This window comes from Dipodomys merriami, unplaced genomic scaffold, assembly GCF_024711535.1.
Source record: "Dipodomys merriami isolate MVZ:Mamm:240054 unplaced genomic scaffold, mDipMer1.0.p SCAF_6, whole genome shotgun sequence".
In the NCBI taxonomy this organism is placed as follows: domain Eukaryota; kingdom Metazoa; phylum Chordata; class Mammalia; order Rodentia; family Heteromyidae; genus Dipodomys; species Dipodomys merriami.
In genome coordinates this window covers 761,463-788,087 of record NW_027206179.1, presented here as the reverse complement: position 1 = coordinate 788,087, position 26,625 = coordinate 761,463, and the positions used below count along the sequence as shown (strand labels likewise).

Genomic DNA, 26,625 nt, shown 5'->3' with positions numbered 1-26,625 from the left:
GAACTCAGGGCCCGGGCGCCGCCCCTGCTCCTCGGTACAGGTGACACCATCGAGGCACCGACGGTTCAACCCGAGCGCGGCTGGAGAAGCGGAGTGAGCCGCGGGCGTCTGCGCATGCGTTCCTCGGAGAGCGGAAGTGCGTCTCCTCCGGGGGGGGGGGGGGCCGCCGCGGAGCGGGAAGCCCCGGGTTCGATTCCCCCGCGCCCCCCACACGGTGGCGGACGGAGCCAGGCCCGCCTCTCCCCAGCCTGGGATTCTCCGCTTCCCGTGGCACCTTGATCTTCTTTTCTGCCCGTCTTGGGGCTTGACTTTCCAGACGTCGCTGGCTCAAACCACCACACCACTTCTGGCTTCCTCTGTGATCACTTGGAGCTGAGTCTCACGGTCTCTCCTGCCCGGGCTGGCTTTGAACCGCGATCCTCAGCTCGCAGCCTCCTGAGTAGCTGGGATGACAGCGCGAGCCACCGGCACCCGGCCAGGATTCTTGTATGTTTGAACTAATCTATACAAAACAGCCATCTAAGTACAGTGTGTGTTGCTGTTCTGATAGGGATTTATCCTAGGGCCCATTCCCTCCCCATCTGGAAGTCCCAGGAGTCTGGTTTGCTTCCTAAGACCACTGAAGGTCTGGGGTTCCTGTGTGGTGGCGTGTTTGTGCTAAAGCTGTGCACCTGTGGGTGCACAAATACGTGTGTATCTTTGTGGTGTTGGAATAATGTGTTTTAATGTTTTTTTTTTAACTTTACAGTGTCTCAAACCTCCAGCAAAGCTATAGAAGTGTGCACATAACCATGAGAATATGGGTCAACAAAAAGAAGGGAGTCACGGATGGCCTGTGTGTGTGTGTGTGTGTGTGTGTGTGTGTGTGTGTGTGTGTGTGTGTGTGTGTGTGTGTGTGTGTGTGTGTGTGTGTGTGTGTCAGCCAGCCAGTCTGGGCACTTGTTGTATGACAGTCTGCTAAGGTGTATGTTTCCACAGTACGCCTTTATTTGTACTAACTTCTGGATCTCTGCCCAATCCTGGGGAGATTGGAATTTAACCCACAACTGAGGGGCAGGCAGTATTCGAACCAACCAGCCTCTATGATCCTTCCCATGCTTCATTGCATACCTAGCTTCCTGGACAGAACATCAGTGCGAGCTGGGGGCGTGGCTACCTGCTGGGGCGTGGTCAGGGGGCGTGGTTAATCCGTAGAGTGCCTGCCTAGTGAGTTCAAAGCCCTGAGTTGAACCTTCAGTACTGAACCACCATTGGGTCACTTATGAGGATAAATGATTGTGTCCTACTGTTAAAATACCTAACGTGACACCACTTACCTATTCCTCGGAGTGTGATTGTGGGTCTGACTGCCAGAGAGTGTCCCTGACTCTATAAGTACCTGATTTTTATCTTTATTTATTTATTTATTGCCGGTCCTGGGACTTCAACTCAGGGCTTAGGCGCTGTCCCTGAGCTTCTTTGGCTCAAGGCTAGCACTTTATCACTTGAGCCACAGCATCACTTCCAGCTTCTTTTGTGTATGTGGTAGTGAGGTTTCATGCATGCTAGGCAAGCACTCTACCACTGAGCCACCTTCCCGGCCCTACCTGATTTTTTTTTAATGACATAACTGACCATACTCACCCTCCTTCCCCCCTCCTCCTGTTGATGCCAGTTCTTCAACACAACCTGTTTTCCTCTCCTGACACTCATTCTGGCTTCAAACTGCCATCCTCAGAAACGAGCCTCCTTCCTAAGTAGCTGAGATTACATGTGTGAGCTATAGGCCACTGGAGTCTCTTGAACATGCAGGCTTGCAAAGAACACTATGATTAATAGCTTCACAGTGGAGGGTCCTGGCAGACACCACCTTAACCCAGGAGCCATGATTGCTCTCACCGTCCATGAGTCACAGTGACATCATGATGACGCACTGAAGAGGTCACAACATCACCTCTCTGGAAGCCTTCCCAGCAACTGCAAAAACCTCAGACTAATCAAGACAAACCAAATCAAGAGGCAGGCAGTATACAAAATAATTGATGAGTACCCTTCACAAGAGTCCCAAAAGGCTGAAGGATGCTGGCATACTTGTGAAATATAAAGAAACACAGAAATGAACTATAATGAAGGGCCAGGAACCAGTGGCTCACAGCTGTAACTGTAGCTACGCAGGAAGCTGAGATCTGAGGATCCTGGTTCAAAGCCAGACTGGGCAGGAAAGTCTGGAAGACTCTTATCCATAATGAAACAGCAAAAGGCTGGACGTGGAGCTGTGGTTCAAGTAGTAGAGCACTACTTTAGCCTTGAGCTAAAAAGTTCTGGTCCTGACTGTAAGCTCTGATACCCATTCTCCCTACCCCCCAAGAAAGAAGGTTCACAAAATAAATGCAATTACAGTGGTTACGCTGGGACGGGAACTCAGGTCTATGTTGTATTGGGGAATTTTGCAGCACTTTTGGGACCAAGGGCAGTAGAAGGTGCTGGGGACTAAACCCAGAATCTCAATTAAGATCAAAGTACCCACTGACTTCCAGATGCAAGTATTTCTGTGAATAGCTCAACCCTTGTCCAGTTTGGTGGAGTGGGGAGGGGAGGGATGAGCCACACTTCCACTTCTGACCTTTCATTGGTTACATTGCAGATAGTATCTTGGAAGCCAGGGCTGGTAATCCTAGCTACTCAGGAGGCTGAGACCTGAGGATCACGGTTCAAAGCCAGCCCCCGCAGGAAAGTCCATAAAACTCTTATCTCCAAAAAACTTCTCAGAAAAAGCTGGGAATAGCGCTGTGGCTCAAGGGTGGAGTGCCAGCCTTGAATACAAAGAGGCTCAGGCACCCAGGCCCTGAATTCAAGCCCCAGGACCGGCTCACGCACACAGACACAGTCTCTTGGACTTTTCTGCTCAGGCTGGCTTTGAACTGTGAACCTCAGATCTCCACTTCCCAAGTGGCTAGTATTACAGGCGTGAGCCACCGGAGTGACCAGGCAGACATCTTGCAGAAAATGTTTCCATTGGGCAGGAACTGCGAGTGCAAAGGCCCCGCGGTGGGAATTTACTAAGGGAATTCTTCAGGCCCGGGTGTCAGGATTTTCCTTTGACATGTTCCTGGCTCCACCAGCTTTTGTTCCTTCCTTACAAGACCCCACATTTAGGTGGGAAACTGAGGCACAGAGGGGCTAGGGCCTCGAAAATGCCAGGTAGAGCTGAGTACGGGGACTGCACGGGGGTAGTTCGTTTTGAGGTTAGCCCTAGAGATGGCACTGGCTGCCTGTGCGGCTGCCCCTACCCCCATCTACCTGACGGTGATACAGGGAGAAACTGAGTCACACTGTCCACACCGACATCAAGAGAACACAGCACGACAGACGGAGAGACAAAAGGTCAGCCCTAAAAAGAGCCGTCTCTTCGGGGGGCTGGAGGGAGGGGGAGCCCTGAGCTGTCTATTCCGGGGTGAACCAAGCGCCCCCCCCCGCCCCCGTCATGCCTGGGCGGTGACTTCAGAGCCCGAGCGGATTCTATAAATGGCCAAGCGGCCACCAGCCGGGGAGCCCGCGCCGGGTGAGTCAGCGCGTGACGTCACCGCCCTCCGGACGCCGCGCCCCGCCCACCGCCGCGCCCCGCCCCCAGGGGCGGCCGCCAGGGGGCGCTGGGCAGCGCGGCCCCGCACATGCGCAGACACGACCCGTGCAGGCCAGCGGGACTCAGGCGTCGGTCCCCCGGAATCCCACCTACCTCTGCCACCTTGGAACGGCTGCTGGCCTCTCCTTCCCGAGCGGTAGGGCCGGGGCGAGGCCCTGCCAGCCTCCCACCTCTGTCCTTAGCCTGGTGCTTCTCCACCCACCCATCCCCAAGGGACAGGAAGGCCCAGGGGTGCTGCTTAGACCGATTTATGCAGCCCCCAGGTCAGGTCGAGAAACCCGAGCCTCACGGCAGAAAGGGAAAGAGCCTGAGCTCAAAGTCTGCTCTGCCACCGCCCAGGGACCAGGATTTCACCCCCCCAGGACTCAGTTTCCCCGGCTGTCCAGGGCTGGTGTGTTATGTCAGGGTCCGCCTGAGAGGGTGTTGTGAAGATTGAGGGGTGATGTGGCCACAGGGTGTTGTGAACCTCGGGAGTGGTGGGCGATGCCTGTAATCCCGGCTCCTTGGGAGGCTGAGAGAAGAGCATCAAGCGTTTGAGGCACCAGCCTAGCGCCATGGCTCACAGCTGTCGTCTTAGCTACTGAGGATGCTGAGATCTGAGGATCACAGTTCGACGCCAGTCCAGGCAGGAAAGTCTGTGAGACTCCTATCTCCAATAAGCTACTCAGAAAAAGCCGGAAGCAGCACTATGGCTCAAGTGGTAGAGTGCTAGCCTTGAGCACAAAGAGACTGAGGGACAGCGCGCAGGCCCTGAGTTCAAGGCCTGGGACAGGCAGTAACAATAACCAAAAGGAGTTTGCGGTCAACCTGAGAAATTTAGTGAGATCCTATCTTAAAATAAAATTTAAAAGGGGCTGGAGTTTCAGGGTGCTGGATATACCTGTAATCCGAGCTACTCAGGAAGCTGAGATCTGAGGATCACAGTGCAAAGCCAACCCGGGCAGGAAAGTCCATGAGACTTTTTTTTGCTAGTCCTGGGGCTTAAACTCTGGGCCTGGGCGGTCTCCTTTAGCTTCTTTTTGCTCAAGGCTAGCACTCTACCACTTGAGCCACAGGGCTACTTCTGGCTTTTTCTGTGTATGTGGTACTGAGGAATGGAACCCAGGGCTTCATGCATACAAGGCAAGCACTCTACCATTGAGCCATCTTCCCAGCCCATCCATGAGACTCTTATTTCCAATTAACCACTAGAAAACTAAAAGTGGCACTGTGGCTCCAAGTGTAGAGTGCTAGCCTTGAGCAGAAAAGCTCAGGGACAGTGCCCATGCCCTGAGTTCAAGCCCCACAACCCCTCCCCCCCCCCAAAAAAAGGTAGAATGTTTGCCTAGCATCCAAGATGCCCTGGGTTCAGTCCTGAACATGGCAAAACATAAAGGAAGAAAAAGAAAAAAAAGTAGGGAGGGAAGCCTGTTCTCAGATTGGCATACCCATAGCTGTACCCATAGCAAATTGCTGGGCCAGCAAATTGCATGTCCTTAACACATCATTAGTAGCTGGCAGGTTGCTGGTGTGTCATCCTGGACGTGACAAATGTGGTGTGATATTGGGGTGGCATGTTCCCCCTGTGGTCCAGAGGGGAGAGCTGGCAATAAGGGTCTGCAAGTCCAGCACTGGTGGCTCACACCTGTAATCCTACCTACTTAGAAAGCTGAGATCTCAGGATCACAGTTCAAAGCCAACAAGGGAAGGAAAGGCCATAAGGCTCTTCTCTCCACTAAACTAACCGAAGAAGCCAGAAAAGGCACTGTGGCTCAGGTGGTACACCAGCTTTGAGCAAAAGCAACTGAAGGACAACAGCCAGGCCCTGAGTTCAAGCTCCAGACCGGATCAGCACAAAACAAAAGCCAGAAGCAGAGTTGTGTTTCCAGTGGTAGTGTCCCAGCCTTGAGGCAAAAAGCTGAAGGACAGTACCCAGGCTCTGAGTGTAGCCCTAGGACCAGTGTGCATACACGCCTGTGTGCACATGTGTATGTGGGGGGGGGGGGTGTCTGCAGACAAGTTCAAGGTAGGCTGGTGTAGGTGGGGGCCTAGGAGGGATATTTATGACCCAGAACCTGATAACATAGTCACCCCATTGCTCAAGTGACCCCCAGATGAGTGGAGGACATAAAGCCAGGATCTTGGGCTAGGAAGGTGGTTCAGTGATAGAGTGCTTGCCTTGCATGCATGAAGCCCTGGGTTTGATTCCTCAGTACCACATAAACAGAAAAAGCCAGAAGTGGTGCTGTGGCTCAAGTGGTAGAGGGCTAGCCTTGAGCCGAAGAGCTGAGGGACAGCGCCCAGGCCCAGAGTTCAGGCCCCACGACCAAAAATCAATCAATCAATCAATCAATCCAGGATCTTGCTGCTTGATCAGTTCCTTATGAGATGCTAGATTGGTCAGAAAAAAGGTCCCAGATTTCCAGTGGGGGAAAAAAAACCAACCTGAGTCTCTCTGCCTGTGTCACATCAGAGGTGGCTACAGTATTCGCAAGGAGTGAGGCTCCATCCATCCTATCTGGTGTGTGTGTGTGTTGAACTCAGGCCCTGACTTCTGTCCCTAAGCTCTTATGCTCAAGGCAAGTGCTCTACCACTTTGAGCCACAGCACTACTTCTGGTTTTCTGGTGGTTCATTGGAGATAAGAGTCTCCTGGCTCACACTTGTAATCCTAGCTACTCAGGAGGCTGAGATCTGAGGATCACGGTTCAAAGCCAGCCCGGGCAGGAAAGTCCATGAAACTCTTATCTCCAATAAACCACCAGAAAACTGGAAGTGGCACTGTGGCTCAAGTGGTAGAGCACTAGCCTTGAGCTGAAGAGCTGAGGGACAGCGCCCAGGCCCAGAGTTCAAGCCCCATGACTGGAAAAAAAAAAAAAAAAAAAAAAAGAGCCTCATGGACTTTACTGTCTGGGCTGGCTTTGAACAGTCCCTCCCTTCCCCCCCCTGCCCTCCCCTCCCCCCCACCCTCCTCTCCCTCCCCCCCCCCCCCCCCCCGCTCCACCGCCCATCCTCAGATTTCAGCCTCCTGAATAGGTAGGATAACAGGTGGTAGCTACTGACACCTGGCTTGGGCACCATCTGTTGAAGTTTTTAATCCGAGTATGGCTGGTACTTTACCACTTGAACCACATTTCCATTTCTGGCTTTTTGTTGATGAATTGGAGAGTCTCATAGACTAGACTTTCCTGCCTGGGCTGGCTTTGAATTGTGATCCCCAGAGCTCAGCCTCCTGACTAACTAGGATTACTGGCAGGAGCTTTCAGTGCCTACATCTGTCTGTCTGTCTGTCTGCTCTATCTCTCTGTTCTACTAGTCTTCCATCTATATCTATTATCCTATCTACCCTGTCAGTCTGTCCTCTCTATTTCACTAATCATTTATTCTATCTACCTTATCTATTTTTTGTCTATCTTCTATCCCTCCTGCCTATCCATCATCTATCTGTAGCAATCATTAGCCCATTTTATAGATGAAGCAATAGAGACCTGGAGAGAATAGACTTTCATTGGGATCTGGAACTAAGTCCAGGAAAGTCTTTCTCCAGGACCCCAGAAGGACAAATTACAGGGCTGACTCAGAGATAAACAGACTCAGGGACCAGCAGCCACCCCCCTTACCCCCCAGAAAGTTGGCCTTGCCTGACCCAAGACCCCCTCCCATAATAACGCGGGCTGCCCCCCAACACCCTGGGGCGGAAACAATGACATAATCAGCTTTCAATACCAAGGCCCTGACATCACGAAGGGGGGGTGGCCAAGGTGAGGGGTTGCCCCGCCCCTTGGCAGGCCCTTCGTCCAATGGGAGGGCCTTGGAAGTGACCCGGGCAGCTTTGGGAGCTTCAAAAACGTGTGAGGAGGGAAGAGAACACAGACAGCCTTCAGCCAGGCAGCCAGGAGCTCACCGCACACCATGTCCTCCGCTCACTTCAACCGAGGCCCTGCCTACGGGCTGTCCGCTGAGGTCAAGAACAAGGTAGGGGGGCTGGGAAGGTGGCTCAGTGGTAGGGTACTTGCCTTGCATGCATGAGGCCCTGGGTTCGATTCCTCAGCACCACATAAGCAGAAAAAGCCAGAAGTGGCGCTGTGGCTCAAGTGGTAGAGCGCTCGCCTTGAGCTGAAGAGCTGAGGGGCAGCGCCCAGGCCCAGAGTTCAGGGCCCACGACTGAACCCCCCCACAAAAAAACCCCAACAAGATAGGGATGCAGGACTGCGTGACTGGTTCCCCACTATCTGCCACACTTGGGGTTCCCTGAGCCCCCTCTTGCAGATCTCATGTGACTTATGAAAGGGAATGACTCTGTTCTTTGCCTTGTGAACATCCCAGAGCCCTAACCTACTTTTTTTCGGGGGGGGGGAGGGATGGAGAGGGGAGTACCCAGTTCCCCCCCACATATACAGAGGTGAGCGCAGCCTTGCCTTGCAAAGATCAAAATCCTTCATCCACCTTTCATGTTCTTGGAGAGAGGATGAAGGTGAAAAACATGATTTTTCTCAGCATGATAAAGAATAAAGAAATGGGGAGGGGGTGCCTTCTTCCCTGGGAAGAAAGAAAAGTTGGGGAGATAGCAAAGAGGACACTCACCTAGCCCAGAGAAGATATCAGGGAGTGGATGTCAGGAGCCTCACAGGGCAAGATTCCTAGCTTTGGATCCCAAAAGATACTGACATGCTTGCTTGGTGCTCTGGATGGGTAAACTGAGGCTCGAGCTGGAGAGACAGGCAAGTGGTGAACATCGGAGGTGATCTAAGGCAGGTGGGAGGAGGGGCTGGAACCCTAAAGTCACCCCCCTATTCCACGAGCCCCTCCGTGTTTCGTGTTTCTACTGTAAAGGGAGGGGGCCCCGAAGGCCCCATTTCACGGAAAGGAACACTGAGGTTTGGCTCTGTGTGTGTGTGTGTGTGTGTGAGAAAGAGAGAGAGACTTGTCCCAGCGTCTCACAGAGAGGAATCTGGGAGCCGGGGATATTTGGGGGATCTTTCTGGGGGGGTGAGGAGGGGATGGGGGCGGGGGGAGCTCAGACGAGAGGCAGATGGCCGCGCCGCCCCCTCCCCCAGCACGGCCGGCGGCTCCTGGAGCCCTCGCTCCTTATAAGGTGACCTTGGGGAGCCAGGCCCGCGCTATATAAGGGCCGGTTCACTTTATAAAGCCAGGCTGGTGGGGAGGGGGGCCGCCGGGCCTGGGTCAGGTGAGGGGCTCCCCCCTTCTCCTCCCTCCCCACCCTGGACAAAGAGCATCCCCCCCCCCACACACACAGAGGAAGCCTGGACGGGGAAACTGAGGTGCTGGCTGCCTTTATCCCCCCAGAACCAAGGGAGCTGGACACACTGATCTACAAGGGACCGAGTGAACCCCACAAGCTGGACGTGGGGACCCATGAGACTGGGTCAGTGGGGGACAGAAAGAGAGGAGAGACGGGCTGGGGAGAGAGACAGAAACCCAGCCAGGCAGGGGTGAGGAAGGTGTGGAAAGCGGGGACCCCTCCCCGCACCCCCCTCTAATCCTGAAGCAAAGCCCCCCTGGGGCGAAGTCAGGGGATGGATTCTCAAAGACCCAGAAGTATGGGTCCCTGGCGAACCCCAGCTTCGGATGCCCTGTCTCCCCTCCCCCTAAGGGGGCGGGGCTGGGGGAAGCTAAGCCCCAAGTTTGGCTTGGAGGGTGAACCAGGAGGCCGGGCGCCTCCTCCAACCCCCCCCAGCCCCCCAGCATCACTGTCAGACTCTCCGGCCCCCCCTCACCCACATTCTCTGGAGCCAAACCTGAAAATGCCCGGAATGGGCCCCCTAGTCAGGTGCCACCTCCCCTGGCTGGAACCCTGCCCGCTCCCCCCATAGACGCAGGGGGGGGGGATTGCCTTAGTTGGGATGGCTGAGGGAGGCGATCGGGACCTGGGGAGCCCCCCAAAAGCTCTGCGTCTCCTGTGCCCCCTTCCCCCCCCTCAGCTGGCCCAGAAGTACGACCACCACCGCGAGCAGGAGCTGCGGGAATGGATCGAAGGAGTGACCGGCCGGCGCATAGGCAACAACTTCATGGATGGCCTCAAAGATGGCATCATCCTCTGCGAGTAAGTTGGGGTTCTCTTGAACCCAGACCCTGATGCTCCCCCTTAAAAAAATCCCTAGGGGGGGCTGGGAAGGTGGCTCAGTGGTAGAGCACTTGCCTTGCATGCTCAAGGCCCTGGGTTCGATTCCTCAGCACCCCATAAGCAAAAAGAAAAAAGCCTGAAGTGGCGCTGTGGCTCAAGTGGTAGAGTGCTAGCCTTGAGCTGAAGAGCTGAGGGACAGTGCCCAGGCCCAGAGTTCAGGCCCCATGACCGGACCCAAAAAAAAAAAAAAAAAAATCCCTAGGTTCTCATTTCTACATTGCACCTCAGCCTCCTCCAAGGGCCACTTCGTATAAACGCCAGTGGGCTGCAGTGGTAAAAGACCAGGTAGCCCAGAATTCACCATCTTCCTCCCTCCATCTTCAGAGTGCCGGGATTACAGGTGTGCACCACTGTGCCCGGCTGGCTCATTGTTATGCCTGTTGATTTATGTAGTGTATGTAGGGCTTGAACTCAGGGTCTGGGTGCTGCCCCTTAGCTCTTTCCACACAAGGTTGGAACTCTTCCACTCGAGCCACAGCTCCACTTTGGGCTTTTTTGCTGCTTCATTGGAGATAAATCTTACGGACTTTCCTGCCTGGGCTGACTTTGAGCTGAAATCCTCAGATCTCAGCCTCCTGAGCAGCTCTGTTATGCCCCTCCCCTTTCTTTTTTTGTTTTATTTTTTGTGGGTCATGGGTCTTGAACTCTGGGCCTGGGCGCTTCCCTCAGCTCTTCAGCTCAAGGCTAGCGCTCTACCACTTGAGCCACAGCGCCACTTCCAGTTTTCTGGTGGTTCATGGGAGATAAGAGTCTCACTGACTTTCCTACCCAGGCTGGCTTTGAACTGTGATCCTCAGATCTCAGCCTCCTGAGTAGCTGGGATGACTGGTGTGAGCCACCAGCACCAGGCTGGCATGCCCCTTAATGGACAAGCCCCTGAGCGACTTGAGAGGCAGACATTAGAGATCACAGTTCTAACACAAGAAAGTTATGAAGCCCCCATCTTAAAGACTGAGGCAGGCCAGACGTCAGTGGCGCACACCTAGAATCCTAGCTATTCAGGAGGCTGAGATCTGAGGATTGAGGTTTGAAGACAGCCTGGGCAGAAAAGTCCCCATGAGACTTTATGTATTTATTTGTGTATTTATTTACTTATTGCCAGTCTTGGGGCTTGAAGTGGGGGCCTAGGCACTGTCCCTGAGCCTCTTTGTTCAAGGCTAGCGTCCTACCACTTGAGCCACAGCGCCACCTCTAGCTATTTCTTTTTGTTTGGGTTTTTTTGGTCGGTCGTGGGGCCTGAACTCTGGGCCTGGGCGCTGTCCCTCAGCTCTTCAGCTCCAGGCTAGCACTCTACCACTTGAGCCACAGCGCCACTTCCGGCTTTTTTCTTTTTGCGTATGTGGTGCTGAGGAATTGAACCCAGGGCCTCATGCATGCAAGGCAAGCGCTCTACCACTGAGCCACCTTCCCAGCCCGGGTTTTTTTTTTTTAACTGTATTTTTTTTGTCTTTTCTTTTTTGGTACTGGGGATCGAACCCAGGACGTTGCACTTGCTAGGCAAGTGCTTTGCCACTGAGCTACATCCCAGCCCCACCTCTAGCTATTTCTGAGTTGTTTATTGGGGATAAGAGTTTCTCAGATTTTCCTGCCAGGGCTGGCTTCGAACTGCGATCCTCAGATCTCAGCCTCCAAGAGTAGCTAGGATGACAACCGTGAGCCACATGCATCACGCTCCAATGAGACTCTTGTGGGCAATTAAGCACTCAAAAAAACAACACCACCAACAAAAACTCAAAGTGGAGCTGAATGTGGCTCAAAGTGGTAGAGCGCTAGCCTTGAACAGAAGAGCTCAGGGAAGGGCTGGGAAGGTGGCTCAGTGGTAGAGTGCTTGCCTTGCATGCATGAGGCCCTGGGTTCGATTCCTCAGCACCACATAAGCAGAAAAAAAGCTGGAAGTGGCGCTGTGGCTCAAGTGGTAGAGCACTAGCCTTGAGCTGAAGAGCTGAGGGACAGCGCCCAGGCCCAGAGTTCAAGCCCTACAACTGACAAAAAGAAAAAAAAAAAAAAAAAAGGAGAGAGAACCATCTTGCTAAGGGATCGGAAAACTTACTCCCTGCAGCTCTGAGTCTCTCTGTCCCCTCCCTCTCTCCCCCCACCCCCCCAGTGCTCCCTTGGAAAGCATGCTGAGGGAGAAGGCCCAGTCTCAGCCTCCCCAAGCCAGCCCAGGTGGAAAAGTTCCTCAGATTCTCTCTCTGTGTCTCTCTTCCTTCCACCCTCCTCTTGACGCTGGTCCTGAGGCTTGAACTCAGGTCCTGGAAATTGTCCCTTAGCTTTTTTGCTCAAGGCTAGCATTCTACCACTTGAGCCACAGCACCACTTCTGGCTTTTTTGGTGGTTCACTGGAGATAAGAGTCTCATGGCTGGGTGCTGGTGTTTTACATCTGTAACCCTAGCTTCTCAGGAGGCTGAGATCTGAGGATCATGGTTAAAGCCAGCCCAGGCAGGAAAGTCCGTGAGACTCTTTTTTTGTGGTTGGTTGTGGGGCTTGAACTCTGGGCCTGGGCGCTGTCCCTCAGCTCTTCAGCTCAAGGCGAGCACTCTACCCCTTGAGCCATGGTTTTCTGGTGGCTCATTGGAGACAACTATCTCAAGGACTTTCCTGCCCCAGCTGACTTTGAACTGCGATCCTCAGATCTCAGCCTCCTGAGTAGCTAGGATGACAGGCGTGAGCCACTGGTGCCCAGCAAGTCTGTGAGACTCTTATCTCCAAAAAACTATCTGGGAACAGGAAGTGACACTGTGGCTCACGTGGTAGAATGCTCGCCTTGACCGAAAGAAGCTCAGAAACAATGCCTAGGCCCTGAGTTCAAGCCCTACGACAGACTGGGGGAAAAAAGTCTCATCGAGCCGGGCACCCATGGCTCATGCCTGTCAGCCTAGCTACTCAGGGGGCTGAGATCTGAGGATTGCGGTTCAAAGCCAGCCTAGGCAGGAAAGTACATGAGACTCATCTCCAATAAACCATTAGAAAACTGGAAGTGGCGCTGTGGCTCAAGCAGTAGAGCGCTCGCCTTGAGCTGAAGAGCACAGGGACAGCGCCCAGGCCCAGAGTTCAAGCCCCATGACAGACCAAAAAAAAAAAAAAAAAAAAAAAGTCTCATGACTTTTCCTGCCCAGGCTGGCTTTGAACTGCGATCCTCAGATCTCAGCCTCCTAGGATGACAGGCGTGAGCCACCAGCGCCCAGCTTTTGGGATCCTCATCTCCAATGAGCCACCAAAAAGCCAGAAGTAGATCTGTGGCTCAAGTGGCAGAGCACCAGCTGCGTGGAAGAAGCCAAATGAGAGCATGAGGCCCTGAGTTCAAGCCCCAGGACCAGCACAAAGAGAAAAGCAACACACGCAGCGAACCAACCAACCAGCCATTCAGTTATTTGTGCAACACACATTCATGGAGACCCTACTGTGTGCAGACCTCGGGTTAAGGCCTGGGGACCGTGAACCAAAATGACTCCGCTGGGAACAGAGAAGAAGCTACAGTCCCAATGAGGGGCAGCAAGCAAAGCCAAAGCAGTGAGGAAGGGAGAGTGAGAGGCAGCTGGGGGGCAGGGCAGGCGCCGTGTCTACAGCCTGGGTTAGAAGGTGATATTTGAGTTGAACTTTGGATGAAGGGAGGGAAGGAGGTGTGAGTTGCTGAGGCAGAGTATTTGGCCAGGGCACAGGTCCTGAGGTAGCCGGTGGCCAAGTAAACGACTGAGCGGAAATGGAGGGAGAGGGAGAATTAAGTGCAGGTGGGTTTTAGTCACGCCAAGCAGTTTGCGTTTTGTTCTGGAGGCAGTTCTGTTTCATGTGTAGTACTGGGGTTGGAATTCAGGGCCTCAGGCCGGGTGTTCTACCACGTGAGCCATGTTTCCTCATCTTTTCGCTTTAGGAATTTTTTTTCCCAGAGTCTCCTCCTTTGCTTGTGCCAATTTTGGTTTTTCTTTTGTATGTATGTGTCCCTACCGGGACTTGAACTCAGGACCTGGGTACTGTCTCCCAGTTACAGGCATGAGCCATGGATGCCTGGCCCCTAGGTATTTTACAGTACAACTTCCCTCCTTGCACTTACTAGATATGTCGAGTGCTCTATCCCTTGGTGATTATTTGGAGATAAGAGTCTCATGGACTTTCCCGCCTGGGCTGGCTTCTAACTGTGAGCCTCAGAGCTCAGCCTCCTGAGTAATTAGGATTACAGTCAGTGCCTGGCTTATTTTTTATTTTTATGTATTTATTTTTGCCATTTCTGAGGCTTGAACTCAGGGCCTGGGCACTGTCCCTGAGCTGCTTTTGCTCAAGGCTAACACTCTACCACTTGAGCCACAGCACCACTTCCAACTTTTTCTGCTTATGTGGTGCTGAAGAATTGAACCCAGGGCCTCATGCATATGAGGCAAGCACTCTACCACTGAGCCACCTACCCAACCCCTATTATTATTATTATATTATTATAAGACAGGGGCTGGGCACTGGTGGTTCACATCTGTAATGCTAGCTTCTCAGGAGGCTGAGATCTGAGGATCGTGGTTTGAAGCCAGCCCAGGCAAGAAAGTCCCTAAGACTCTTACCTCCAATAAACTACTCAGAAAAAGCTGGAAGTGGTGCTGTGGCTCAAATGGTAGAGTGCTAGCCTTGAACAAAGAGACTCAGGGACAGCACCCAGAAAAACAGAGGTCCATGTGGACTCCCTGATTTGTCTTCACAAAAACAAAACAGAACAAAAAAGGCCACGGAAGGCATGTGTGGTGCTGCACACTATAATCCCAGCTACTCAGGAGGCAGAGAAAGGAAGATCTCAAGTTTGAGGCTAGTCTAGGAAAAAGTTATCAAACCTATTATAAAAAAACAAAATAAAAGCTGGGCGCTGGTGGCTCACACCTGTAATCCTAGCTACTCAGGAGGCTGAGATCTGAGGATCACAGTTCAAATCCAGCCTGGCTGGGCGATGTCCCTCGGCTCTTCAGCTCAAGGCTAGTGCTCTACCACTTGAGCCACAGCACCACTTCCAGCTTTTTTTCTTTTTGCTTATATGGTGCTGAGGAATCAAACCCAAGGCCTCAGGCATGCAAGGCAAGCGCTCTACCACTGAGCCACCTTCCCAGCCCCATTGCCCATATAATTGTAACCCCTCTGTACAGTATTTTCACAATAAAATTAAAAAAAAAAATCCAGCCTGGGCAGGAAACTCCGTGAGACTCCTATCTCCAATAAACCACTAGAAAACCGGAAGTGGCACTGTGGCTTAAGCCATAGAGCCCTCATCTTGAGCTGAAGAGCTGAGGGACAGTGCCCAGGCCCAGAGTTCAAGCCCCACCACCGACAAAAAAAAAAAACAACAAAAAACAAATCACAGAGCTGAGAGCTGAGCTCCAGCAGTGGAGCAAGCCCTAGGCCATGAGTTTAATCTCTAGTACCTCAGAAAAATAAAAAGACACTGAGAGGCAACAATCTGGGAGGTGACTCCCAGAACATAGTAATACTCCCAAAGGGACTTCCTGACTGGTGTCGGGGGTCAAGCCCCCCAGCCTTTGGCTTCTCATTGGTCACCTGCCCCCAGAATCACCCAAAAGGCAGCCAGAGTTTTATTTTCATTCATTAATTTTGTCATCAGTTTGTGGGGCTTGAATTCAGGGCCTGAGCCTTTTCCCTGAACTAGGCTAACATTCTGCCACTTTGAGCCACAGCGCCGTATCTGGTTAGTTTTTTGGTGGTTCATTGGAAGGAAGAGTCTCACAACCTTTCCTGCCCAGGCTGGCTTTGAACTGTGATCCTCAGATTTCAGCCTCCTGGATAGCTAGGATTACAGGCGTGAACCTCCAGTGCCAGGCTTGTGTATGTGTGTTTGTGTGTGTGCCAGAGCTAGGATTTGAACTCAGGGCCTGGGCACTGTGCCTTACCTTTCTGCCCAAATGCTGGCACTCTACAACTTGAGCCACAGCTCCACTTTTGGCTTTTGGGTGGTTCATTGGAAAGAGTCTCATAGACCTTCCTGCCTGGGCTGGCTTTGAACCACAATCCTCCAGATCTCAGCCTCCAGAGTAACTCAGATGACAGTCTCAGATTTCCTTGTTCTACCCGATTGCTTTCTCTGTCTTTTTGTTGTTGTTGCTGTTGGTCGTGGGGCTTTCACTCTGGGCCTGGGCACTGTCCCTCAGCTCTTCTGCTCAAGCTGAGTGCTCTACCACTTGAGCCACAGCGCAACTTCTGGCTTTTTCTGTGTATGTGGTGCTGAGGAATCGAACCCAGGGCCTCATCATGCATGCGAGGCAAGCCTCTACCTACCACTGAGCCACCTTCCCAGCCCCTGTTTTCTTTTTCTTAAAGATTCATCAATAAGCTGCAGCCAGGCTCTGTGAAGAAGGTGAACGAGTCCACCCAGAATTGGCATCAGGTAGACTCAAAGACAGCTTCCTTCAACCCCTTAACCCCAAGCCCCGCCGCCCGGCCCTCCCACCTCTGATCTGCGTCTGTCTACTCCCGCCCCCCCCCCCCCCCCCCCCCGGCAGTTGGAGAATATCGGCAACTTCATCAAAGCCATCACTAAGTATGGGGTGAAACCCCACGACATCTTCGAGGCCAATGACCTGTTTGAGAACACCAACCACACGCAGGTGCAGTCCACCCTCCTCGCCCTGGCCAGCATGGTGAGTGCCAGGCAAAGGGGGCTGGGGGTGCCCCGTGCCTGGGGGGGGGTCTCCTCACCCGTCCCCTATCCCCCTGGTCCCTCCCAGGCCAAGACAAAAGGAAACAAGGTGAACGTGGGGGTGAAGTATGCTGAGAAGCAAGAGCGGAAGTTTGAACCCGAGAAACTCAGAGAAGGGCGGAATATCATCGGCCTGCAGGTATGACCTTTCCCCACCTGCTCAGCCCAACCCAGAGGTCAAGGCTGGAACTTTGGTCCCAGCTTTGGGGACCAGATGGATGCCAGTGGCTCACGCCTGTCGTCCTAGCTACTCAGGAGGCTGAGATCTGAGGATTGTGGTTCAAAGCCAGCCTGGAAAGACAAACCTGGGAGACACTTTATTTCCAATGAAACAGCAAAAAGCTGGAAGTGGAGCTGTGGCTCAAATGGTAGAGCACCAGGCTCAAGGGGAAAAAAAGCAAAGCAAGCTGGACACTGGTGGCTCCCGCCTGTCATCCTAGCTACTCAGGAAGCTGAGGTCTGAGGATCGCGGTTCCAAGCCATCCGGGGCAGGAAAATCCGTGAGCCTCTTATCTCCAATAAACCACCAGAAAACTGGAAGTGGCACTGTGGCTCAAGTGGTAGAGCACCAGCCTTGAGCTGAAGAGCTCAGTGACAGCGCCTAGGCCCTGAGTTCAAGCCCCATGACTGACAAATAGTTATTGCCATATAATTACAGGCCAGATATCCTGTGGGGGGGACGGGTGTGTGGGTGTGGGTCTGGGGTATTGGGGATCAAACCCAGAGCCTTGCACACTTGTTAGCTAGGCAAGCACGTTGCCACCGAGCTACGTCCCAGACACCAGATGCCTTTTGTTTTTCCTACCTCACCCCTTTGTCTGCACAGGGAAACTGAGGCCTGGAGAAGCTAGCTCACCCTTTGCCCACTGGGCTGCATGAGTGACGGGCCCAGCCTTGAGCCTGAGATCTCGGTCAAGCGCTGTGGCCACGCTGCGCCGCTGTGCCTCCGTTTCCAGCGCCTCCCTCGGTCTGATTCTCCTTTTGGCTTCTCAGATGGGCACCAACAAGTTTGCCAGCCAGCAGGGCATGACGGCCTACGGCACCCGGCGCCATCTCTATGACCCCAAGCTGGGCACAGACCAGCCCCTGGACCAGGCCACCATCAGCCTGCAGATGGGCACTAATAAAGGAGCCAGCCAGGTGAGGGACGAGACATCCTGGCACTCTGCCCGCTCCCCACCTGTCTCTCTACCCCTCCCCCCCACCTCCCCCCCTCACCTCCGCCCCCACCACCTCCGCCCCCATCTCCCAGGGACTGACTGCTCTGTCCTTCAGGCCGGCATGACAGCACCCGGGACTAAGCGGCAGATCTTCGAGCCCGGGCTGGGCATGGAACATTGCGACACGCTGAACGTCAGCCTGCAGATGGGCAGCAACAAGGGGGCATCGCAGCGGGGCATGACGGTGTACGGGCTGCCCCGCCAGGTGTACGACCCCAAGTACTGCCTGACACCCGACTACCCCGAGCTGGGCGAGCCCACCCAGAACCATCACCCGCACAACTACTACAACTCTGCCTAAGAGGGGGGGACAGAGGGTCCCCTCCAGAGGGAGGTTGCTGCTATTCTTGGCTGGACCCCGCAGGGGAGGGGGGCCCAGTGGACCCCCCTCTTCCTCCTCCTGCATGGCTTCACCCAACCCGCTGCCTACAAGGTTACAGTTTGGGAAGAGATTTTTCGGGGGGGGGCAGCGATCTGTAAAGGGTCAGAATGGGGACCCCCCTGTCCCTCTGTAGCACTGCAGCGTGTCCCCCCAAACACCCATAGCAAAGCGATTCCAGCTGTTCCCCAATCCCTTCACAAGTGGGTACCCCCCCATCAGAAGCTCTATCCCCCAAATGAAGCCCCACCTCCCCTCCAGAGCCCAGACTTGGCCCCCCAGCCCAGCCCCCATAGCAGGTGCAAACTGCATGCCCAGCGATGCAGGGGACGCGCGCGGTTGGCTTTGCTGTGACCGGCGTCTGCGGATGTGACAAGCGGCGTTTGGAACGCAAGCACTTTTTTTTTTGTTTTTTGAGTTTTTTTGTTTTGTTTTGTTTACTACTTCACTGGAGCACAAATAAATGGCTGTAAAATCACCTGGGGCTTCGTCTGGCTCTGTTCCCTGGCCTGTGTGGCTCTTACATGCATGCAGAGACAAATTACACACACACACACACACACACACACACACACACACACACACACACACACACACACACACACGCTAGCCAGGACAGGCGCTCCATGTCACTCCCAGGCAACATCCATCCACATATACAACCCTTCAACCCTTCATGCAAACCCACAAATATAGGGCCCTGGCCAGAGGCTGGTGGCTCACGTCTGTAATCCCAGCTACTCAGAAGGCTGAGATGTCAGTTCAAAGCCAGTCCTGGCAGGAAAGTCTATGAGACTTTTTTTCTTTTTTTGCCGGTCCTGGGGCTTGAACTCAGGGCCTGGGCACTGTCCCTGAGCTTCTTCTTTTGCTCAAGGCTAGTACCCTATCATGAGTCACTGCATCCGGCTTTTTCTGTGTGTGTGGTACTGAGGAATGGAACCCAGGGCCTTGTGCATGCTAGGCAAGCACTCTACCACTAGGCCACTTTCCCAGCCCTCTGTGAGACTCTTATCTCTAATTAATCACCAAAAAAAAATACCCAGAAGTGGAGCTGTGGCTCAAGTGGTAGAGCACCAGCCTTGAGTGAAATAGCTAAGCAACAACTCGTAGGCACAAGTATCAGCACAGGAAAGACACACTGCATTCCAGGAGGTAAACATGGCCACATATACCACACAATACCCACATGCGCATGTGCGCACAGGGTAGACTGCAGAGACTGGATCATCATAGCTCCACCACTTACTGTCCCCTCTAGAGACCTGGTTTCCCATCCAAAAGATGGGCACTGTGTGAATTTATGAATTTTGTGGGGTTGGAAATGATCAGGGAAGATCTTTGTGTTCCTTGTGGACAGCATGTTACCTTTCAATCCCCAGAGTGTGGGAAAGTAGGGAGGACTGGATTTGGGGGGCCAGGAGGAACGGCTCCTATAGACCGGCACAGAACACTGCCACTTCCGTGTGGCTGAACTTGGGGCATGCCTGTTTCTGCATCCATCTTGCCTTCCCTTAGGGCCAGTCCCCAATCCTGCATTTAGGGTTCAAGGAGTGAATGCAGACAAAGCAAAAAGAGGACACAGATCAGTTTGTGTTGCTTTTTGGGGGTTGAGCCGGCATTCAACCTGGGTGCTGTCCCTTTCTATTTTTTGCTGAGGGCTGCTGCTCTACCACTTGTGCCACATCTCCATGTCTGGCTTTTTGCTACTTCATGGGAGATGAAAGTCTCACAAGATTAAGAACTTTCCTGCCCAGGCTGGCTTTGAACATCACACTCCTCAGATCTCAGCCTTTTGAGGAACTAGGATTCCAGACGTGAGCCACTGGTGGCGCCTAGCTCAGAAGCAAGTAGTGTCCATCTCCTCCCCCCCCCTTCCCCCCCTCCCTCCCTCCCCAGAACAAGGGTCAAGGCTGGAACGCTGGGACCTGCAGAGACAGACACCAGAAGTCCCGCGTGCCCAGACCCACACAAGCGCCTGGGGCCTCATAAAACAAATTCCAGGCACTTTTCGCCTGACAATTTCAAGATCTGCGTTCCCAGGGCTGGCAAGGGGAAGCTATGTGGGACGTGGGGGGGTGGGAGAAGGGGGGGCCCGGGGCCTGGCCCAGGGCCAGGCCTCCTCCACACACCACCATATTAGCACTTGGTCTTTCAGAGGCAGTGGGCGGGCGACAGGGGAGCAAGAGTTTGGGTGTCAGGAATGAACCCCATTTTTTAAAATTTTTTTCAGTAGTGTGTGTGGCTTGAACTCGGGGCCTGAGCTCTGTCTCTGAGTCCTTTTGCTCAAGGCTGCAGTTCTGCCACTATGAACCACAGCACCGCTTCTGGCTTTTCCAGCTGTGTGTATCCTGCTCCCACTTCCAGATTTCTGAGCTCCCCCACCCCTTCACCCTGGGGTGAGGGGCTCTCTTCTGCCTCAGCCCCCAGGACAGTCTGGACCCTGGACTTTGAAAGAAGTGGCCTTCCAGGGCTGGGAAGGTGGCTCAGTGGTAGAGCGCTTGCCTTGCATGCATGAGGCCCTAGGTTCGATTCCTCAGCACCCCATAAACAGAAAAAGCTGGAAGGGGCGCTGTGGCTCAAGTGGTAGAGCACTCGCCTTGAGCTGAAGAGCTGAGGGACAGCGCCCAGGCCCAGAGTTCAGGCCCCATGACCGACAAAAAATAACAAATTAAAAAAAAAAAAAAAAGTAGCCTTCCCTCTGGCCTGTTTCAATTGGTGAACGGATCCAGACCTCCCACTGTAGAAGTCTGGGGAGTGACCTGCTCTCTGGAGCATTCTCTGGCATGGAAGGCTCCAAACCATGACCTCTGAGACTTGAACTCAGGGATCACTCTCTAAGCACTTTTTAAAAAATTATTAATTAGCAGGGCGCTGGTGGCTCACGCCTGTCATCCTAGCTCCTCAGGAAGCTGAGATCTGAGGATCATGGTTCAAAGTTGGCTTGGGCAGGAAAGTCTATGAGACTCTCATTTCCAATAAACCACCAGAAAAGAGGAAGTGGAAGTGGCGCTGTGGCTCAAAGTGTTAGCTTTGAGCAAAACAGGTCATGGACAAGCACCTAGGCCTTGAGTTCAAGCCCCATGACTGGCAAAAGAAAAGCGGTTACAATTTCATAAGCCAAGCATTTTTATCCCTTAGCATTTTCTCAAGGCTGGCGTTCTACCACGTGAGCCACCCCTTCCACTTCTGGCTTTTTGCTGGCCAGTTGGAGATCAGAGTCTCACGGACTTTCCTGTCTGGGCTGGTTTCAAATGGAAACCCTCAGATCTCAGCTTCCTGAGTAGCTACTAGCTACCTGCTACAACTAGACACCTGCGTCTTTGGGAAGGACCGTTGTAAATACCTAGCCAGATGCGTGTCTGCTCCTCTGTGCCATGTGTGCGACCATGGAGTCAAGGGTGGCCCGGCCCTCCCTCCCGCAGCCCCGCCCCTCCCCGCAGCTCCGCCCACGGCCCCGCCCCTCCCCAGGGGCCCACACAGGCGGCAAGAATTCACGCGGAGCCGGCTCAGCACTGGCTGCTTTACTCAACGACTACTTCGCCCCCAACCCGCTCCCGCCTTCCCCACATGAACATGACGGGGGGCTCCCGGGTGGGAGGCGCTGGGGGCTCCCGGGTGGGAGGCGCTGACTCCGGCCCGGGCCGCTGAGGGCCCTGGGGTCCCGGGGAGGGAGGTGGGGCAGGAAGTCCAGTCCACTCAGGCCGGGGGGAGCGGTGAGGTGGGCTGGGGGGGGTCCCCGCATCTGTCTTTTGCTCCAGGGGAGCCGGAGCCCCCAGAGCGGGGATAGGCCGAAGGGAGCGGCTCAAACGCTACTGGACCAAATGGGGGGCTGGTGCGGGAGCCCCGCCGCTGCCCCCGCCGCTGCACGCACGCACGCAGGCCACGCAGGCCGCACAGGCTCGGTGAGGGGCTCCGCACCCCGCACCCCGACCCACACCCCGGCCCCTGGAATGTCTGGCGGGAACCCGGCGGGCGGGGCCGCCGTGGGCGGGGCCGCCGAGGGGGGTGGGTCCTCCACGTCGCTACTGATTGGCCGCCTCGCAGGCGTCTATCCAATCGCTGTACACGTCCACAGGTTCTGACAGATCTGAGATGCTGAGGTCAAGGGCGACTGGTACCCCGGGGAGCCCCCATTCCCTACAGGCACACAGGCGGGGCACAGAGGCAGGAATGACCTCCAGACCCCTGGGGCAGCCACCCTGCCGGGCAGCCCTGGCCCCCCGCCCCCCTCCATTTGTCCAGACATTCAAGGATACAAGTGATGGGGGTCTGAAACTCCTCGAGGCACACGGTACAAGAGATGACTCCGGTGTTGCGGGCGCGGTCCCTGGAACGAGGGTGGGGGGTGGGGGGGAGGGGGGAGAGGGGCTGTGAGCGAGGCGCCCCAGGCCTGGGGACCCCGGGAGCAGGGAGGCCGGGGTGGGGAGGCTTGGGGGGAGGCGGGGGGGGTCCCCACTCACATTTTCACATCGCAAGACTTCTCGTGGTTACAGAAGGGGCAGGTGAACTGCGTCTCCAGGGTGCCTGTCATCTTCTTTTTGGGAGGTGGCTTCCGTTTTGACTTTCTGCGTCCCATGGCTGCAGGTGGGTACAACCTGGAGAGGGCAGAAGGGCAAAGATCAGACACAGACTAGGGAAGGGGCCCCAACAGTGATCCAGGGAGAAGAAAACACAGTCCAGATCTGTCTCTGAGAAAGAAGGTTCTGGGTCCCCCCACACACTCTGGGAAGAAGGGGAGAGAGCAGACTAGAACTCTGGTTCCCCACCAGTGCAGAATGACTGTGTGACCCCAGACAGAGGGCGCAGGCTCTCTGTGCTCAGATTTCCTCTTCTTTAAGACAAAGCACATAGCTGGGCATAATGGCTCACGCCTGTCATCCTAGCTACTCAGGAGGCTAAGATCTGAGGATCATTCATGGTTCAGCCAGCCTGGGCAGGAAAGTCTGGGAGACTCATCTCCAATACCACTCAGAAAACCAGAAGTGGTGCTGTGGCTCAAATGGTAGAGCGCTCGCCTTGAGCTGAAGAGCTGAGGAACAGTGCCCAGACCCAGAGTTCAAGCCCCAGAGACAAAGCATTTGTAAGCTGGGTGCTGGTGCTCACACCTGCAACCCCAGCTACTTAGAAGGCAAAGATCTGGGAATCACAGCAGGAAGCCAGCATGGGGAGGACAGTCTGAGACTCTTATCTCCAATCAAGCACCAAAAACCTGGAAGTAGAGCTGTGGTAGAGTGCCAGCCTTGAGCAAAAAAGCTTAAAGAGGGCTGGGAAGGTGGCTCAGTGGTAGAGGGCTTGCCTAGCATGCATGAAGCCCTGTGTTTGATTCCTCAGCACCACTGGAAGTGGAGCAGTAGCTCAAGTGACAGACTGCTAGCCTTGAGCAAAAGAAGCTCAGGGACAGAGCCCAGGCCCAGCCTTCAAGCTCCAGGACTGGCAAGAGAAAACAAAAACAACAAAAGAAACTCCACAAAAACCTACTTCTGGAGCTTACTCCTACTACTAGCTGTTTCTCTATGGAACTGTGCTTTCTTTTTTGTTTGTTTTCATCAGTTGTGGGCTTTGAACTCAGGACCTGGGCGCTATCCCTGTGCCTCTTTGTGCTCAACACAAGCACTCTATCACTTGAGCATAGCTCCACTTCTGGTTTTTGAGTGGTTCATTGGAGATAAGAGACTCACTGGGATTTTCCTGCCTGGACTGGCTTTGAACCCAGATCCTCAGATCTTAGCCTCCTGAGTAGCTAGGATGACAGGCGTGAGCCATTGGCACCCAGCGGGACTTTGTTTTCTTCTTTTTTGGGGGGAGGGAGGTCCGGTCGTGGGGCTTGAACTCTGGGCCTGGGCGCTGTCCCTCAGCTCTTCAGCTCCAGGCTAGCGCTCTACCACTTGAGCCACAGCGCCACTTCCAGCTTTTTTCTTGTTGCTTATGTGGTGCTGAGGAATCGAACCCAGGGCCTCATGCATGCAAGGCAAGTGCTCTACCACTGAGCCACCTTCCCAGCCCCTGGTCAAAACTTTTTTTAAAAAAAAGTGAAAGAAAGGAAGAAAGAATGAATGGCTAAGAACCTTACTAATTAATCCATTCAATCAACCTATCAGGCTCCTCGACTTAACTTCTAGTAGAGGTGGATGGACTCTATAAAACAAGTGCACAGACAGCAGGTAGAAATCAAATGTTGGCGGGGCATGCAGTGGTTCATGCTACTCAGGAGGCTGAGATCTGAGGATCGCATTTGGAAGCCAGCCCACCCAGGAAAAGTAGTGAGACTCATCTCCAAAACACTACTCAGAAAACCCAGGTGCTAGGGCTGGGAAGGTGGCTCAGTGATAGAGCGCTTGCCTTGCATGCCTGAGGCCCTGGGTTCGATTCCTCAGCACCACATAAGCAGAAAGAAAAAAGCCAGAAGTGGTGCTGTGGCTTAAGTAGTAGAGAGCTAGCCTTGAGCTGAAGAGCTGAGGGACAGCGCCCAGGCCCAGAGTTCAGGTCCCATGACCAGACCCCCCCCAAAAAAAAGAAAACCCAGTTGCTGTAGCTCAAATGGTAAAGGGCTAGCCTTGAGCACAAAGAAGCTCAGGGACAGTGCCCAGGCAGTAGGTTCAAGCTCCAGGGCCGACAAAAAAAAAAAAAAAAAGAAAGAAAGAAAGAAAGAAAGAAAGAAAGAAAAACATTCAAACGGTAGTACCCACTATCAAGCTGTTCCATGGGAAAAGCTTTGGTGCAGTGGCAACTACTGACAAGACAGGCACAATGTGCAGATGCCAAGGCAGACGCAATAGCAACTGTAACCATCACTCAGGCCAGCTTAAAACATGTTTGTCCTGAGTGTAGCTTGAAGGTGTTTTGTTTTGAATACCCAAGCTGGCTTCAAACTTCGGTCCTTGGCCCTCCTGAGGAGTTAGGGTCACAGGTGTGAGCCAGCAGGCCCCCCTCTGCCCCTCCCCTCCCCCTGTCACTGAAGCTTTGTTATACAGAGAGAGAGGGAGGGGGAGGAGCGCGCATCCGGTCACAGCAGCCACATCTGTCACCTGAGCTGCCACCAGCCAGGACCAGCGAGTGTCTCGGTCCCCTTCTCACCCCGCACAAAGCTCAGCCCAGGAGACTGAGAATCACCGCGGAACCTCCGCCCCCCTCCCCCAACGCTTCAGATCTGCGGGCGGAACCCCCCGGAATCCCTCAGCACGCGGGGCCCCTGCTGGAAGCGCCGAGCACCTCACAACGACTTGTTGAATGGATGGATAAAGTTTCCTGGAAGTCAGGGAAGAGTCTACAGAGGGACCCCGCAGAACCTCATCTCATTCCGAGGACCACAGCAACCCCTCAAGCCCAGCTCCCAGGGGGGGAGGGGGGGAGGCAGCTCGCACAATTCCCCCCGCACATCAAACCCCAAAGCGGCTGGAAGGGGCTTCGCGTCCCCCCCGACTCCCCCCGGCCTCCCCGGACCTGTCGGCGGGTGCACGGTACTGCGGGGCCCCGCGGGGCAGGGCCGGCGCCCCGCGATCGCGGCCCGCAGGGGCCGGGCCCGGAGGGTCCCGGCTTGGAGGGTCAGGGGGCGGGGCAGATGTCAATCTCCCCGATCGGCCGGCCCCCTCCCCCAAGCCAGGCCGCCCGGAAAGTTCCCGAGCCCCCGGTGAGCGATCTCCGGAGGGAGAAGGGCGCCCGGGCCCCCCGCACCACCCCAACGCCCGTCCGCGGGCGCGAACCTCTTACCCGGACTCGCTCTCGCTTCCTGCCGAGGCCGCGCTCACCCGGGAAACAGTGGTTTCCGACTCCGGGAGGAAACGGAAATAAATACTCGGCGGTTCAGGCCACGCCCACTCCCGGCGAGAAGCCACGCCCTCTTCCGGTGCCACTCGACGCAGGCGTACTCCTCATTCGAACCGCGGCCGTGGTGTCGTGGTGTGCGCATGCGTGGCCTCAGGCTAGCTCTCCAACAGAGAATTCTTTCCCTTTTCTTTCTTTCTTTTTGTTTTGCCAGTCCTGGGGCTTGAATTCAGGGTCTGGAGGCTGTCCCTTAGCTTTTTCACTCAAGGATCCTATTCCACTACTTGAGCCACAGATCTACTTCTGACCTTTTTTTTGGTGTTGAATTGGAGATAAGAGTCAGACTTTTCCTCCCTCTGCAGGCTTCGAACTGCCATCCTCAGACCTCAACCTTCTGATGTAGCCAGGATTACAAGTGTGAGCCCCTGGCCTCTGGGTATCCTGTTTTAAGAAGCCTTCTTCAACTGGGCACTGGTGGCTTATGCCTGTAATCCTAACAACTCAAGAGGCTTCTGAGATCTGAGGATCACAGTTCAAAGCTACCCCGGGCAAGAAAAGTTGGTGAGACTCTTTTTTTTTAATTTTTTTTTTTTTTAGTCCAGTTGTGGGGCCTGAACTCTGGGCCTGGGCGCTGTCCCTCAGCTCTTTAGCTCAAGGCTAGCGCTCTACCACTTGAGCCACAGTGCCACTTCCGGCTTTTTTCTTTTTGCTTATGTGGTGCTGAGGAATCGAACCCAGGGCCTCAAGCATGCAAGGCAAGCGCTCTACCACTGAGCCACCTTCCCAGCCCAGTTGGTGAGACTCTTATCTCCAATAAACCACTCAGAAAACCGGAATTGG

The 26,625-nt window shown here is 54.3% G+C and overlaps 2 protein-coding genes and 1 long non-coding RNA gene across 5 annotated transcripts; 2 read left to right on the top strand and 1 right to left on the bottom strand.

Moving 5' to 3' along the window:
* Positions 1–44: 44 nt before the first annotated feature.
* Positions 45–523, top strand: LOC138813779 (uncharacterized). The gene is made up of 2 exons (XR_011367862.1): positions 45–136; positions 317–523. It is a non-coding gene; the product is annotated as an uncharacterized lncRNA (long non-coding RNA).
* A 6,930-nt stretch (positions 524–7,453) lies between these two features.
* On the top strand, positions 7,454–18,502 carry Cnn1 (calponin 1). Of its 2 annotated transcripts, XM_070002193.1 has the most exons (7): positions 7,461–7,575; positions 9,543–9,664; positions 16,047–16,113; positions 16,229–16,366; positions 16,454–16,564; positions 17,419–17,565; positions 17,701–18,502. In XM_070002193.1, the coding sequence occupies exons 1-7, from the start codon at positions 7,513–7,515 to the stop codon at positions 17,944–17,946; spliced, it is 894 nt and encodes a 297-aa protein (XP_069858294.1). In that variant the 5' UTR covers positions 7,461–7,512; the 3' UTR covers positions 17,947–18,502. The 2 variants fall into 2 exon arrangements, with proteins under 2 accessions (XP_069858293.1, XP_069858294.1); XM_070002192.1 differs by having other exon boundaries at positions 7,454–7,575; positions 16,229–16,564.
* A 3,028-nt stretch (positions 18,503–21,530) lies between these two features.
* Elof1 (elongation factor 1) lies at positions 21,531–25,817 on the bottom strand. Of its 2 annotated transcripts, none has more exons than XM_070001834.1 (4): positions 25,732–25,817; positions 22,485–22,619; positions 22,281–22,351; positions 21,531–22,111 (listed from the first exon to the last, which is right to left on the bottom strand). In XM_070001834.1, the coding sequence occupies exons 2-4, from the start codon at positions 22,598–22,600 to the stop codon at positions 22,047–22,049; spliced, it is 252 nt and encodes an 83-aa protein (XP_069857935.1). In that variant the 5' UTR covers positions 22,601–22,619; positions 25,732–25,817; the 3' UTR covers positions 21,531–22,046. The 2 variants fall into 2 exon arrangements, with proteins under 2 accessions (XP_069857935.1, XP_069857937.1); XM_070001836.1 differs by lacking the exon at positions 25,732–25,817 and adding an exon at positions 25,465–25,544.
* Positions 25,818–26,625: the final 808 nt, after the last annotated feature.

Excerpts from the sequence above, each read along its gene's own strand:
- Elof1 (XM_070001834.1), bottom strand. The coding sequence starts at position 22,600 with ATGGGACGCAGAAAGTCAAAACGGAAGCCACCTCCCAAAAAGAAGATG. Across the intron at positions 22,352-22,484 it reads AAGTCTTGCGATGTGAAAAT|GGACCGCGCCCGCAACACCG; the intron begins GTGAGTGGGGAC and ends CCCTCGTTCCAG. Across the intron at positions 22,112-22,280 it reads GTTTCAGACCCCCATCACTT|ATCTGTCAGAACCTGTGGAC; the intron begins GTATCCTTGAAT and ends TCAGCATCTCAG.
- Cnn1 (XM_070002192.1), top strand. The coding sequence starts at position 7,513 with ATGTCCTCCGCTCACTTCAACCGAGGCCCTGCCTACGGGCTGTCCGCT. Across the intron at positions 7,576-9,542 it reads CCGCTGAGGTCAAGAACAAG|CTGGCCCAGAAGTACGACCA; the intron begins GTAGGGGGGCTG and ends CCCCCCCCTCAG. Across the intron at positions 17,566-17,700 it reads CTAATAAAGGAGCCAGCCAG|GCCGGCATGACAGCACCCGG; the intron begins GTGAGGGACGAG and ends TCTGTCCTTCAG.